Source organism: Botrytis byssoidea (genome assembly GCF_014898295.1).
Source record: "Botrytis byssoidea strain MUCL 94 chromosome Unknown BBYS_006, whole genome shotgun sequence".
Lineage (NCBI taxonomy): Eukaryota > Fungi > Ascomycota > Leotiomycetes > Helotiales > Sclerotiniaceae > Botrytis > Botrytis byssoidea.
In genome coordinates, this window is record NW_024065847.1 from 562,276 (window position 1) to 574,681 (window position 12,406).

At 42.7% G+C, this 12,406-nt stretch overlaps 5 protein-coding genes across 5 annotated transcripts; 3 read left to right on the forward strand and 2 right to left on the reverse strand.

Moving 5' to 3' along the window:
* Window positions 1-311: 311 nt before the first annotated feature.
* On the reverse strand, window positions 312-1,085 carry EAE97_003621 (uncharacterized protein; the record flags this gene model as incomplete). The annotated part of the gene is made up of 1 exon (XM_038874133.1): window positions 312-1,085. One exon carries the CDS (start codon window positions 1,083-1,085, stop codon window positions 312-314), a length of 774 nt encoding a protein of 257 aa, XP_038734742.1.
* A 959-nt stretch (window positions 1,086-2,044) lies between these two features.
* Window positions 2,045-3,520, forward strand: EAE97_003622 (uncharacterized protein; the record flags this gene model as incomplete). Its single annotated transcript, XM_038874134.1, has 1 exon — window positions 2,045-3,520. One exon carries the CDS (start codon window positions 2,045-2,047, stop codon window positions 3,518-3,520), a length of 1,476 nt encoding a protein of 491 aa, XP_038734743.1.
* Window positions 3,521-5,567: 2,047 nt separating this feature from the next.
* On the forward strand, window positions 5,568-6,249 carry EAE97_003623 (uncharacterized protein; the record flags this gene model as incomplete). The annotated part of the gene is made up of 2 exons (XM_038874135.1): window positions 5,568-5,846; window positions 5,902-6,249. The coding sequence occupies 2 exons, from the start codon at window positions 5,568-5,570 to the stop codon at window positions 6,247-6,249; spliced, it is 627 nt and encodes a 208-aa protein (XP_038734744.1).
* Window positions 6,250-6,271: 22 nt separating this feature from the next.
* EAE97_003624 (uncharacterized protein) lies at window positions 6,272-7,124 on the forward strand (the record flags this gene model as incomplete). The annotated part of the gene is made up of 3 exons (XM_038874136.1): window positions 6,272-6,276; window positions 6,297-6,426; window positions 6,477-7,124. The coding sequence occupies 3 exons, from the start codon at window positions 6,272-6,274 to the stop codon at window positions 7,122-7,124; spliced, it is 783 nt and encodes a 260-aa protein (XP_038734745.1).
* A 1,349-nt stretch (window positions 7,125-8,473) lies between these two features.
* On the reverse strand, window positions 8,474-10,884 carry EAE97_003625 (uncharacterized protein). Its single transcript, XM_038874137.1, has 4 exons — window positions 10,507-10,884; window positions 10,200-10,451; window positions 9,858-10,140; window positions 8,474-9,806 (listed from the first exon to the last, which is right to left on the reverse strand). The coding sequence occupies exons 1-4, from the start codon at window positions 10,546-10,548 to the stop codon at window positions 9,547-9,549; spliced, it is 837 nt and encodes a 278-aa protein (XP_038734746.1). The 5' UTR covers window positions 10,549-10,884; the 3' UTR covers window positions 8,474-9,546.
* Between the last annotated feature and the right edge of the window lie 1,522 nt (window positions 10,885-12,406).

Below are 12,406 nucleotides of genomic sequence, written 5' to 3' on the forward strand. Positions count from 1 at the left end.
CTCTATAGGTACATATCGTGGTCGACAGTCTAGGTCGCCGACCTACATTAAGTACCAAAGATACGTGAACTTCCATCGACGTTGGTGCTACTTTATCCTGAATCCAAAGCAATAACGATCAATAGTTACCAAGGTAATGGAGATGATGTGCATCAACGTCTTTACTACCACGGGATTGCAAGGAATGGGACTGGTAGTAAAATTCATAAGGCGTAGATACTTGTTGGAGATCTCATTTGTAATTATTGCAAACAAGAATATCATTTTGCAGTACCCGTTCATTCTAAATCGAGATCTAGACCCGAAAGCACTCATAATTTCCACGTCGCATTCCTTGACAGCTTAGGGACTGCCACGCATATATCCTTATCCGTTGTCTCCAGCTCTGCCTCTTGACAATCTTCAATTCCTTCCCCATTTGCAAATTGCACCACGACGAAATCAATGGGCTTCTTCCCCACGACCACCATCGGAGCATGCCAGGTCCCCGCTCCATAGGTGACCGCCTGTGAACCATTCGCTAAGAAAGCCTGAATTCTATTCAGGTCCGGTAAACCGCGACCGGGCAGGTTCTCAACATTATCATCACTCGTGCTTGTTTGAGGGGAGAGAACGGGGACAGGTAAGGTTTCATCGACTGATGACGGCGTTAAACTCGGTGCTACGACAACCAAGTAACATACATCTTCTTGCTCCGAGGGTGATATCCCGAGAGGTATGAATGTTTGAGTCGTGAAAGGATGTCTTTCCAGTATGGTGACCGGAAATAACCCCCCGATATTGCTATCGTGAGACGGGAGAAGCGAGCGAGGTGCGCATACAAACATGTTCATGACTGCATTCGCGACCCGTTCACTAGGAGCGCTCCCGTAGTAATCCTTCATATGCGTGACATCTAGGTATTTGAGCGCGGTACCTTGGTTGGCTTGTACCGCATTTGGTGGTAAGGTTTTGATTGTTGATGATGGGATCACCGCTGGTGCGGGGTTTTGAATCACAGTCCCAAAAGTTGCAAAATCATCTTGATTGAGTGGTTTTGTATGAATTATCTTTTCTTTGATATTTGCTTTGATAGTCACAGGCATCTTTATAACTTTTCTTGATGTATTTGCTTTGGTTTACGTGGATGCTGTCTGGTCTTTCCGAGCATCATGTGAAAGTCGAAAGTGGGTGTAATCACGTGGATGTTTGACACGTGATCACTCCGGCCTCTTCCCTTCTCGAGCTCCTCCATCGTTCATTCTCGAGGACCTGATAACTTTACAAATGAATTATACGCTTCTACATAGTATGTTGAGTTCTGAGTATTCAGGTTCCTTTTTGGCATTACCTCTCCTTTCCTTCTATCCTTTTAATACCTGTATATACCACCTCGTTCCAACGTAATATCCTCTTTCGACATACCATGTCTTTTTGATCTACAACTTCCTTCTAGTACATCGTCATCCTCACTACTATTCTATTAATGATCCTAGACAGGTGTTGCATCAATATTACACTTTATTATAATGATGCGATGCGGTCCCTCCGACTTTCACCTTCTTCATGTCTCTCAAAGGCACAATTCTTCATTGACCTTCCAGTTTATCCTTCACCTTCGGACCGAAATCAATACAATACCAGTGAATCTATCTCCCAAGTCTTCATTGTTCCATTGTGTCTGCTCAACTCGCATCTTCCGGCAAAAATTTCCCATTGTACTTGAAAGGTAATTCACTCTTGAATACAATAATCAGTAGCGAGAAAATTCTGTCATAATTGCAGAGTTTTCGGCGCAATTCAATTTTTCCTATTGTTGTTTCTCTCGCTACGATCATGGCGAACACCTTGTTGAGCATGTCACTGGGAACAATAGATTCAATAGACCTTCTATTGTCTGAAGATAGCTTCGAATTCACGGTGTACTTGATATGGCTTTACCTATATCCTTCTCTTTTTGTATTTTTGGATAGCTTCTTCCTGTGACCGTTCAAACGTACATTTCGAACATACCAACTTCTAAATTTCGCAGCTCTCGATTGTAATCCATGCCTATCCTTTCACCATGATGTTTACCAAGCCTACCGAATTTTCCTTCGCGAATATGGACGAGGACTCTGCAAAAAAAGCTCTGTCTGTCATAGCATCCTTCTTTTATATTCAGGAAGGCGGAGTGCAGTGGTTAAACGATAATCTCAGCCAATTTGGTTGCACAGCTGATGGTTTAGTTAACGAAGCTTTAATTGATCCGGAGCTAACACAACATCGAATCTGCCAAGATCTCCATCACGCATATCGTCTTCATATCAATCCAAATGACGAAGATGCTGCTGCATACGAGACACCAGCCCCTGCGACTGGAGGTAAAGGCAAGAGTGTGCACCCATTTCCTAAGCCCTTTGCTTATGCAGCAATACACCCCCAAGTCCTTGTAGAGCAAGCGCTCAATGCTCGACTTGCAAAATTTGACGAAGTGCCTATCGAAGAACAATCCTTTGGAGAGGCTGCCGAGCTGGAAGCTTCTCAGCAAGAATCTCCTGTTACCGATCAACTTCTCATTCAGCTTGAGTACGAGTCTTCAGATGCCGACTACTCTGAATACCAATCCGAGCCAGAGGACTTTGTTAGAGGCACCTCCAATATTTCCGATATCGATGATTTAGACGATGAAGATTATTTCGAGAAGTCACTTACCAACTTCTATAGACTAACCTACGACCAACAGCTCGCCCTTACCATCGAAGCCTCTCTGAAAGAGCACTCATCACAGAAGTATAACGGCGAATCTTCTGGTACCAACAATCAACTTACACCACCATCTTCTCAGCAAAAGACAACTGCACCAGTAAACTACTCTGGTGGAAAATCTATCTTATGTCCAGGTCAATCACCCAGTGGAAAACACATCTTGCCCGCATCACCAGATACTACTTCGTGTCCATCTTCCCTTAATAGAAAGCGAGAACACGATGCTGACGAGTCTCATGATGATGAATGTTATATCAAGTCTCCTCGTCGGCCGACTAAGAAGCGCACGAAGTCTAACACCAAATCCTCTCTTCATACACCAGCTTCTTCGTCTACCTCAGTCACTGCATCTGGCTCCTCCCCTTCATCAAGTTCACGCAAAGCATCCTCCAAACCTCGCAAAACACCTCAATCTTCTCGCAGAAGTCGTCCCTCCAGTAAACCCCGTCGCTCCGCCTGGACTGATGACGAAACATTCAAGCTCTACGAATGTCTTGTCAAACGTCGAGAAATCGAAGCTAAGCGCCCCGATATTATTAAGCTCTATGATGCTCCTCTCTGGAAGCATATCTCGGAAGAACTTGCTTCTACCCATGGCATTCATCGAGCACCTGGTGGTTGCAAATCTAATTGGAATCGAAATGGACGAGAGTTTTATGACTTTGACGAACGATCGATTTTGAAACGCTCGAAGTCTTTGGCTACTAGTGTTCAGGTTCCAAAGAAGGACAGAAAGCGAAAGAAGCCTGTTGCTGTTGCTGTTGCTGTTGATGAGGTTGATGATGATGTATAGTTGGTTGTGACTTGACTCTCAAGCGGGTGTTTTGGTATTTCTTTGCTTGGTTTTTAGAACTAATTTGTCAACTGTTGGTTGTTTGATGGGTTTCTTTTAGCTCATCCTACCTATTTTCAAAGTAGTTCTTCGGCTATATGGCGGTTTCATTTGTTCTCCTTTAGTCTATTTCCGGATGGAATGGGGTTTTCGGAGTCAATTACATGTCGACGGGATTATGGTCACTTGTTTCCTGAGTCTTGACATTGTGCTTGCTAGCCCATTATTCATGGCTTGGCTCGATATTGTACTTTTTTTTAGGAATGTATCTAGATAACTTGCTCTACCGTTGCTTCTACGAAGATGATTATACATGATGGAATGATACACCTACATGCTTCACCTTATACAGTATCTTGTTTTGATCCTCATGACTTGTGTGCTACATAACCACAAAAAATTCTCTTTCCCTTTCGCCCTTCTTCCCTGATGACCTCATGCGTGCTCCTCCTCGAACTCATTAACCGACGAGGGAGACACAAATGGTGACAAGCCTCCGCCAATAAACACAAAATATATTCAATAAACAAATGAACCCATTTCATGAAGACCAAAGCAGTCATCGTACTGGACTATGCTTATTTAACAGTAGTGAAAACTAAACAGACAGCTGTATGACAGAAAAAAATGAAGGTAGGTTGCACTTGCGACGATGCATATGAATATTACAAGCTCATAGTATGCTTCTATCTCTCACATAACTTATATATAGACTCTAGGATGCAGAACTGGTGGGCGTGGCCATTTAAGGATTGATCAAAGATATAAGGAATCATTATCACTTTATCACAATCTAGTATGGTTATGGGAGAGTGATAGTCTAAAGTTTAGAATTATACTGCATATAAACTGTTGATGAATAGAAAGAACGGAGAAGTGAAAAGGGAAACAGAGGATTTAACTTAGCTGTCTTGATATATAGAAAAAATCTTCGAAATTCTGTGTATTGTGCAATTTTTGTATGGGAAACATATTTTGATCAAAATTGAGCCACAGTTCTGTATTATACAATGGTCAATAAAGGGGATGGCTTATGGTGAGTTACAGGGGGAAGGTTTACGAACTAAGGAAGGTACTGGATCTCAATGATGTCTCGCGATGGGCATTTTCCTTCCACAATCCCAACCGCCCTCTGTTTTTTTTTTCTTGGTCTTATCTAGTTTATCGTGATATGGGATAGTCGGGACGGGTTATATTAAATTTCACTGTGTATGCTTGGACGTTCTTCTCTGCATCTTACTTTTACTCGCCTGTAAGGGTGGACAAAACGAAATAGGGGGTTTTCTCTCTTATTCTGATGATTCTGAATATTAATGTGTGCTGTCTATTCCACAATATTCTGATTATGATATGAGGAATTCCTACTCCCGTGTCAGTCCATATTTGCATATGTAAGCAGCGGGTAGGTAGGTCGGTGTGTACTTTTTGAATGGCCTGTGGCAAGCAAAGTTCACCATCATTTCGCATGTATGTGGAGATGGGAGTAAAGTTTTAATCATTGTACTCGTCAAGCCTAACCTTTAAGCGTAACTTATATGCTTACAAACAATCACTGCCTAGTTATCATCCTCCGACTCGCTGCTATTAGCATTTTCATCAGAATCACTTTGCTCGTGGTCACTTCCTGGCACCACGAGTTATTCGGATTCCTCTGATTCAATTCTAGCAATCTCCTTTGATTCAATTCTAGTCATCTCCTTTGATTCAATTCTAGCAATCTCCTCAGGCTCTGAACCAGTGCTTTCTGTGACGATTAGACGTTCAAATATTTTTCGATCTTGGGGTGTATGAGAAAACGGAAATCACTAGCGACCAGCTTGAGAGTTTTTTCGAGAATCAGAAGTTTGATGACATCCTCCAGCGAGTGTCAGTTCCTGCTAGTTTCACTCTTGTGAAACTCAAAACTGCAGCCAATCATGGAAGGCCTCGAATCTCAACTACCCCATCGAAATCTTCAAGTAAAGGACTTTCCAATCTTGAATCCGTATTCAGATGGTTGCGAGAAAAAATGAAAGTAAAAACAATACTGAGTATCAGCGTCAAAGATCTGGATAGTCCAGCACATAGTGACGAAAGCATTGAAAAAGCACTGGAGGGGTTTGGTGTCGAGACATGGGACTGGCAGAAAATAGATATTTCTACCAGTGTCATAGAGACTGTAGCTCCAGATGTACGATATGTACATCTTTACTGGAGCGGCAATAATGCTGTGCTTCGAGGTTGGGGTGAAGAGGGCGGGCTTAAGCAGCTTAAGCACTTAGAAGCCGTGTATATCCATACACAACAGGTAGTTCTATGCCCCTGAGGATACCTTGTATACTCCTGCTGACTGAGAATAACAGGATTACTTGAATTCCTACAATCGTACAAAATCTGATATCGACTCATTCAAAGAACGAATGAGAACGTTGTGCGATAAGGTCAAAATATTTACAGACGGACCAAAGGAACCGCGTGAAATTAAAATCCCAGGCGCAATGACAGCCAGTAAAGACCCTCTGCCACCATCACATCACAATTGGATCGAATGCATGGATGAATTCGCACCGCTTATTTTAGAAGCCGAAAACAACTTCCTGCAAGCTAACCGCGACAAGTCTGCTGTAGTATTAGAGGAGCCCATCAGGGTAGCACTCATTGATGACGGCATCGACATTACAAAACTACAGCACAAGCATAACGGGGGATAAAGCTTTTGTACTCGAAACCAAAATGTCGTTCCTTATTATATATCTAGCTTCGGCCATGGACCAGCTATGGCAAGTCAAATATATCGGATCTGCCCAAGAGCCCAACTTTATGTGCTGAAGCTGGATGATCATCTGTACGATGGCCAACGTCGTATTACAGCTCTGAGTGCCGCACAAGTAAGTCACCAAAAAGTCTCTAGACCGGAATAACTCTAATATTTCCATAGGCCATTCGTAAAGCAGTGGCTAAGAAGGTGCATATCATATCCATGTCTTGGACTATACCAAAACCAAAAGACAGTACAACCAAAGATATTCTCCGGGCAGCTATCTCTGAAGCTGTCCGGGAGAACATTCTTATGTTTTGTTCCGCCAGTGATGGGGGGCCAGTCGAGGACGAAAGCTTTCCTTGGGCTGCAGCCAAGGGCAACATATTTCGGATCGGAGCTGCTACCGATAAAGGCATGGCCAGCCCTATTGTTGGCGATCCTACAGATTTAGGGTTCACATTTCCGGGTACCGATGTGGAGAGAAAGGACATGGACAAGAAGGTCGAATACCAGACCGGCTCCTCTGTCGCTACTGCGCTCGCCACTGGACTTGCTGCCCTTGTGCTGTACTGTGTCCAGGTCAAGTTGCTCCGAACTGAGGATAGGCACAAGGGGAGAGTCAGGCAGTCGTTCAAGAGAATCAAAGAATATGACGGGATGCTTAAGGTTTTCCAAGATAATATTGGCACGACTCAGGAGAGCAACCACAAGTACCTCAAGGTTTGGATCATCTTTAAAAAATACGTCGATAACATGAGTGTCACCACAGATGAGATGATTGATCAGATTGCCAATCTCGGGGATGAATTATGCAGGAATATCTGACAGCCACGCGTTGCGAGAGAATTGTGCATTCGAAGATTCCCACTAGCTAAGTCGTTTCCGGTTCGACTCCCCGTGAGAGAGCTCCTTAATAAATTCTCTGAACTTCACGTGAGATTTCTCTTTGGGGGGATATTTGGGGTTCCAAGAATCTTTTCTTGAAAGGCAGAAAGTTTCGGTGCAGCATCTAGTCTCAATACTCGGCGTTTTCCCATTCAATGTAACCTTATCATGGAGAAATGTATTTTGTGAAGCTCCAGAATCTAGAAAATAGATGGTCCCAGCTGTATATGTTCGGAATGTGATGTAGTGATTTCTGGAATTTAGAAGCTTTCCTTTGATCGAAAAGGCTTGAAGGTTGAGGCTTTTGTTTTGATGTCTACTCGTAGTTCATTGTTTGTTGTTGATCGAATGGTTGAAATATCAGCCTCTCCACTAAGAGACACTAAATGATCAACCGCCCCACAACTTACGAAATTTGCCCTCAAAATTTGCAATCATCTAAACTTCAGCCAAAGGAACAGAATGCACAACAAAAGCATCCAGCGACCCAAAAAGCTAACTGTGAATCCGCCATCTGGGAATTGATCGGGGTCGTGCATTCCCTACGGTAGGTCTGCCTTGGTCGAGTTTTCGGTCTTATTCGTTCTGGCTTCGTGACAAAAGTTTTGGGGCCTTGTATTTTCAAGCGAAAGTTATGGAGAGAAGAACGAAAGAAAGTAACATTGAATAAGTCAGATGGCAGCCATGGGCATATGTTGAGTAGGATGCGCATCCCTTCGATGTAAGATAATATTAGGGTGGGTATTTGCATTGCAGGTGCGAACATTTTTCTCCTGACGATAGGCCGAATTATTTACAAACTATTGAGTCGCCTACTGTACAAAGCCAACTCCCAGAGGATAAGGGAGATTATGAAAAAAAAAGCTAGTGTGGGTGATATCAAATACATGCTGTTTCTATGGTGTCCGTACATATGCACTTGTCCGGCCCAGCAGGTCAAGTCAGGGAAGGCCTTATTTGTCTCGCAAAATCGGCATGTTGGAGCACTTCGGCCTTGACTACCCCACGGGGCTTGAATTATTCGATGAATTCAGTACGGATTTGTACATCCAAACTAGTCCTTACATTGGCGGAAACGGGGGACAAATTTAATAAGACAGAGGGACGGATTACTGCCCAGGTCCACTGGTGGTCTCAAATCATCTGGTTAAATTTTATTGGAAATAAGCCTGGCCCCATTCCACTAATTTCTATCAAGTCAGTAGATACGTGCCCCTGAAACCAGCCAATCAGGTATTGAATTCATGCCATATAGAGAAGCACGAAAGTGGCGCGGACCAATTCACTGATTAGAACTTGTGGAGTAAACAAGTCCAACATCATCTAACACAGTTGGGAGATTCTCTAGCACCGCTTTTACACTTCCAACAAGCTCTATGTTCATTCTGTGTTTGAATGCAACCGCATCATGCCCCATACAGTTACCCAAATCTATCAATGCAGCCTCGCCCGGCTGGTGCATTCCCTCTTATATTGTCTCTCTCACAGGAAACCGAGAGAGCCTTGCCGGATCATCGCCGCGGACTCATATCATAAGAAATTGAAGTCATTTAAGGCATGACAAGGCGGAAGCTCAGCCTGCCAGTGGTAAAATGCATCCAGGAGGGGTAGAAAATGCCTTCTGGAAGAAGTCATCTCGAGCGTCTGTGGGACATTCCAGGCCATTGGCGGTCAGATATCCAGGGAGACCAATGAGAGAAGAAAGGCCTGGGTCCCAACTGTGGGAAGCAGTGAGTTATCAACAAGAAATACGGAAACATGAAATTAGTAGCGATAAGATTAATGGAAACATACAAATGCTGATGTGCGGCACGTATCATGCTAGAAGCCATGGAATACGTCGCGGATACTTCGAAGCATCTTTCTAAGCAAAATTCTAAAACGAGACCGAGGCTCGTGATTTCTCGGAGTTGATGCACTACAGTCATGCTCAGTTGGTAGAGTATTAGTACTGGTTTTATATGTATGTCGGCTGATCAGAACCAACAATATATTATGGAAAAGATTAGTACAGATGCGTCAAAGTAACACGCCTATTAGTCGATTTTTATGCGGGCTCTTCAAAAAGAAGTCGATCAACCCGATGTCAGTAACTCTCAACATACATATATATTGGATATCATTAACTACGTATACAAAACAAAGCTTCGCAAAACAGCATCAAGCTCAACAAAAGACTCCTGATCAATATCTCACTCTCTGGGAATCTATATTTTCTTCATAAAGTTCCATTTGCATGGTTATGTCTCATAAGTACGTGTACCCACTAGTAGTCTGAGTTCGTTCTAATTGTCACGAGTACTTATTCTAACTCTGATACGCAGATAGCGTATGTAATTTATTACCAGCAGCGAAGCGTTTCTTAAGTTGCGTGCGCAGTAACCATCATTCCAGCATCAATCAACAAGCCAGTCCCATTGACATAGGTAGCCGAAGGGCTGCAAAGGAAGACGGCAACATTAGCTACTTCTTCTGGCGTTGCTGCTCTTTTTGCTGGTGAGACAGCTTGAATAACTTTTTCAAGTCCTGCCCAACGAGCCAAACTTCGTTCTAACATGGGGGTTTTCACCCATGAGGGGCAAAGCGCGTTCACACGAATTTCGTGCTTTGCGTTGTCCAGCGCTATCAAAGACATCAGTCGCTATACTCAAGAAGCTCAATATGAGAACTCACCAGCTACTTTAGTAATTCCCATCACTGCGTGTTTCGATGCAGCATAAGCCATCATTCCCGGACCTGCACCATATGACAATCCAGAGCCAAGATTCACGATGCACCCCCGACCCAGCGAACGCTCATCCCCATGGCGGCCCTTGACCTTTCTCGGTTCTTGTGCAGTCATAGCTTCCGTCACAGCTCTAAGGCATAGCATTGTTCCACGAGCATTCACAGCGAACGTTCTATCGAAGTTGTCAATATCGATATCGGACGTTGGTGCGAGAGACGTGGCTCCAACCTTCAAGATGCAAATATCGGTCAGCAAATTCACACGAACGCAGTTTTTGATGCACTTACTCCAGCACTATTGACAAAGTAATCAATTCGACCAAACTCCTCTATTGTGAGATCAACCATGGCCTGAACACTCTCTGGCTCGGTGGTGTTTACCTCCAAGGCCAAGGTTCGGTATTGAGGGTTGGTAGCGAATTCTTTACTCTTTTCTGCGCTCTCTTTGGCCCCCTCAATGCTGAGGTCGGCAAAGATAACGCCTGAAGCACCTGCTTCGGCGAATGCGAAGCCAGTTTCTTCTCCGATGCCTGCTGCTCCCTATGAGTAATTGTGTCAGTAATCAATCGATGATTGCAGATTTGACAGATCCTACCCCTGTTACCAGAGCTACACCGTCGATTCCTACGTTTAACATGATACAGGCAAGTTCAAATGTTCAAGCAATTTAGTTTTAAAATGACTTGTGGTTTTCAAAGAACTTGTTGTTAGTGGGCTGCAGAACTGTTAAGAGAATGAAAGAAGACATCTTTACTAGAAGTATTTTCAAAAAAGAAATCAAACAGTTGGTGGCGTATGCTTTAAGAGGTATTCCTGCGGTGATTTCATCAATTATTTGCGGCGTAGTATAGATTTGAAGCAAGGCCCTCCTTTAGAATCTAAACGATGAATATCTAGCCCTAGCTGTATATTATTCGAAATATAACATAGTAATCGCTCGAGTATAAAAGCGTGATAATAATCAAATAATCATATAGTCTCACGTATATTTTTAATTTGATCAGACTGTATATTTCAACGTATATTTTTTCGTTTATTATTGATTAGATACCGGTAGTTACTCGTAGTTGAAAGATAAAATAATCCGCCCCTCACCGCTAAACTGCACTAGACTAGATGATCCACCGCCCCACAACGTACAAATTTTGTACACATCAAAGTTCACACTCATCCATCTTCGCAGTATTTTAGAGCCATCATTACTCTATATACCTCACTACATGTACTTTATATTTGTAAATATTCACAGACTCCCAAGATTAATTCATAAGTGTCGGCGTTTGTGGTTTAGTGGTAAAATCCATCGTTGCCATCAAACTCTTCCTTCATCAGAAGAGCGTGAAACAACTTCGATGGGCCCCGGGTTCGATTCCCGGCGAACGCAATTCTTCTATTTTTGTCCTTTCTGAGATCTACTGTACAAACAAATAATTGGGATTTTCCTGTAGATTTTTTTTTCTCATAACGTTTTGGAACATGAGATGATTTTTGAAGTTGTGAAGAAGTGGGGGGAGGAGGGGGTGCACGAGGAATACCAATGGCATCACCATCCTTCTCTTTATCCTTATGGAAATTGACGGTGATGAATGGTATACCTACTTTTATTTACCTCTTTTGTCTACCTCCCTAGGTATCCAACAACCAACAACCAATAGCCAATAACCCAGTTGCCAGGTGTTTTGTGACAGCCATTTCAGATCTCAACAACTGAGACGAAATAGATATACTCTCGCGTAGTGTCCCTCCAGATCTGCGTTGATCAACAGAAGAGATCCCACGAAAAGATGAATAAATAAACGAGTGTATCGACATATCTCAGCCCCTATAATAAGTTTGAATTACAAACCAATCAATACTCACTCAGAAGCTTCCAAAATGTGCATCGAATGGAATTAGGTAGATGGGTTTAGGTATCTCTGAATTATATGTACCCATCTATGTAATTAATAATTTTCTCGGATTCCCTGTTGCTTTACAATTCTCGAATCTAACTAGACATTCCCTAAAAATTGGAAATACATATCAAATTCACTTTAAAGTATTGTAACTAACTTAATGCTTTCATGTGTTGTATTGTTTATGTATATCGATATTATATTGATCAAGTAAGACCAGACCACCAAACGCTCTGAAAGTTCATACAAATTATATTTCAGAAACAATTATTTCACTTCACAATAAGCACAATATCCAATTAAATAATCTATTGCATTATCATTCATACACCTCTAAATATCACCTCATCCCCTCCCTTTGACTTCTATCTGCTCCTCCTCCTCCTCCTCTTCCTTTTCTCTCCACCTAACACAATACGTTCCCCCAAAAGAAATCTCTCAAAACCCTCGTATGCCCTCTGGATCCAGGTCACAGCCTTAGGTATATTCCAACAAAGATTCCAGTAGAGATGAGGCTTTCCGCAGAAAATGTATATGCGTTTTTCGATTCAATGGTGGCGTCGTTTGTGTTGTGTGCTTGCCTTGATCTCCCTATAATCC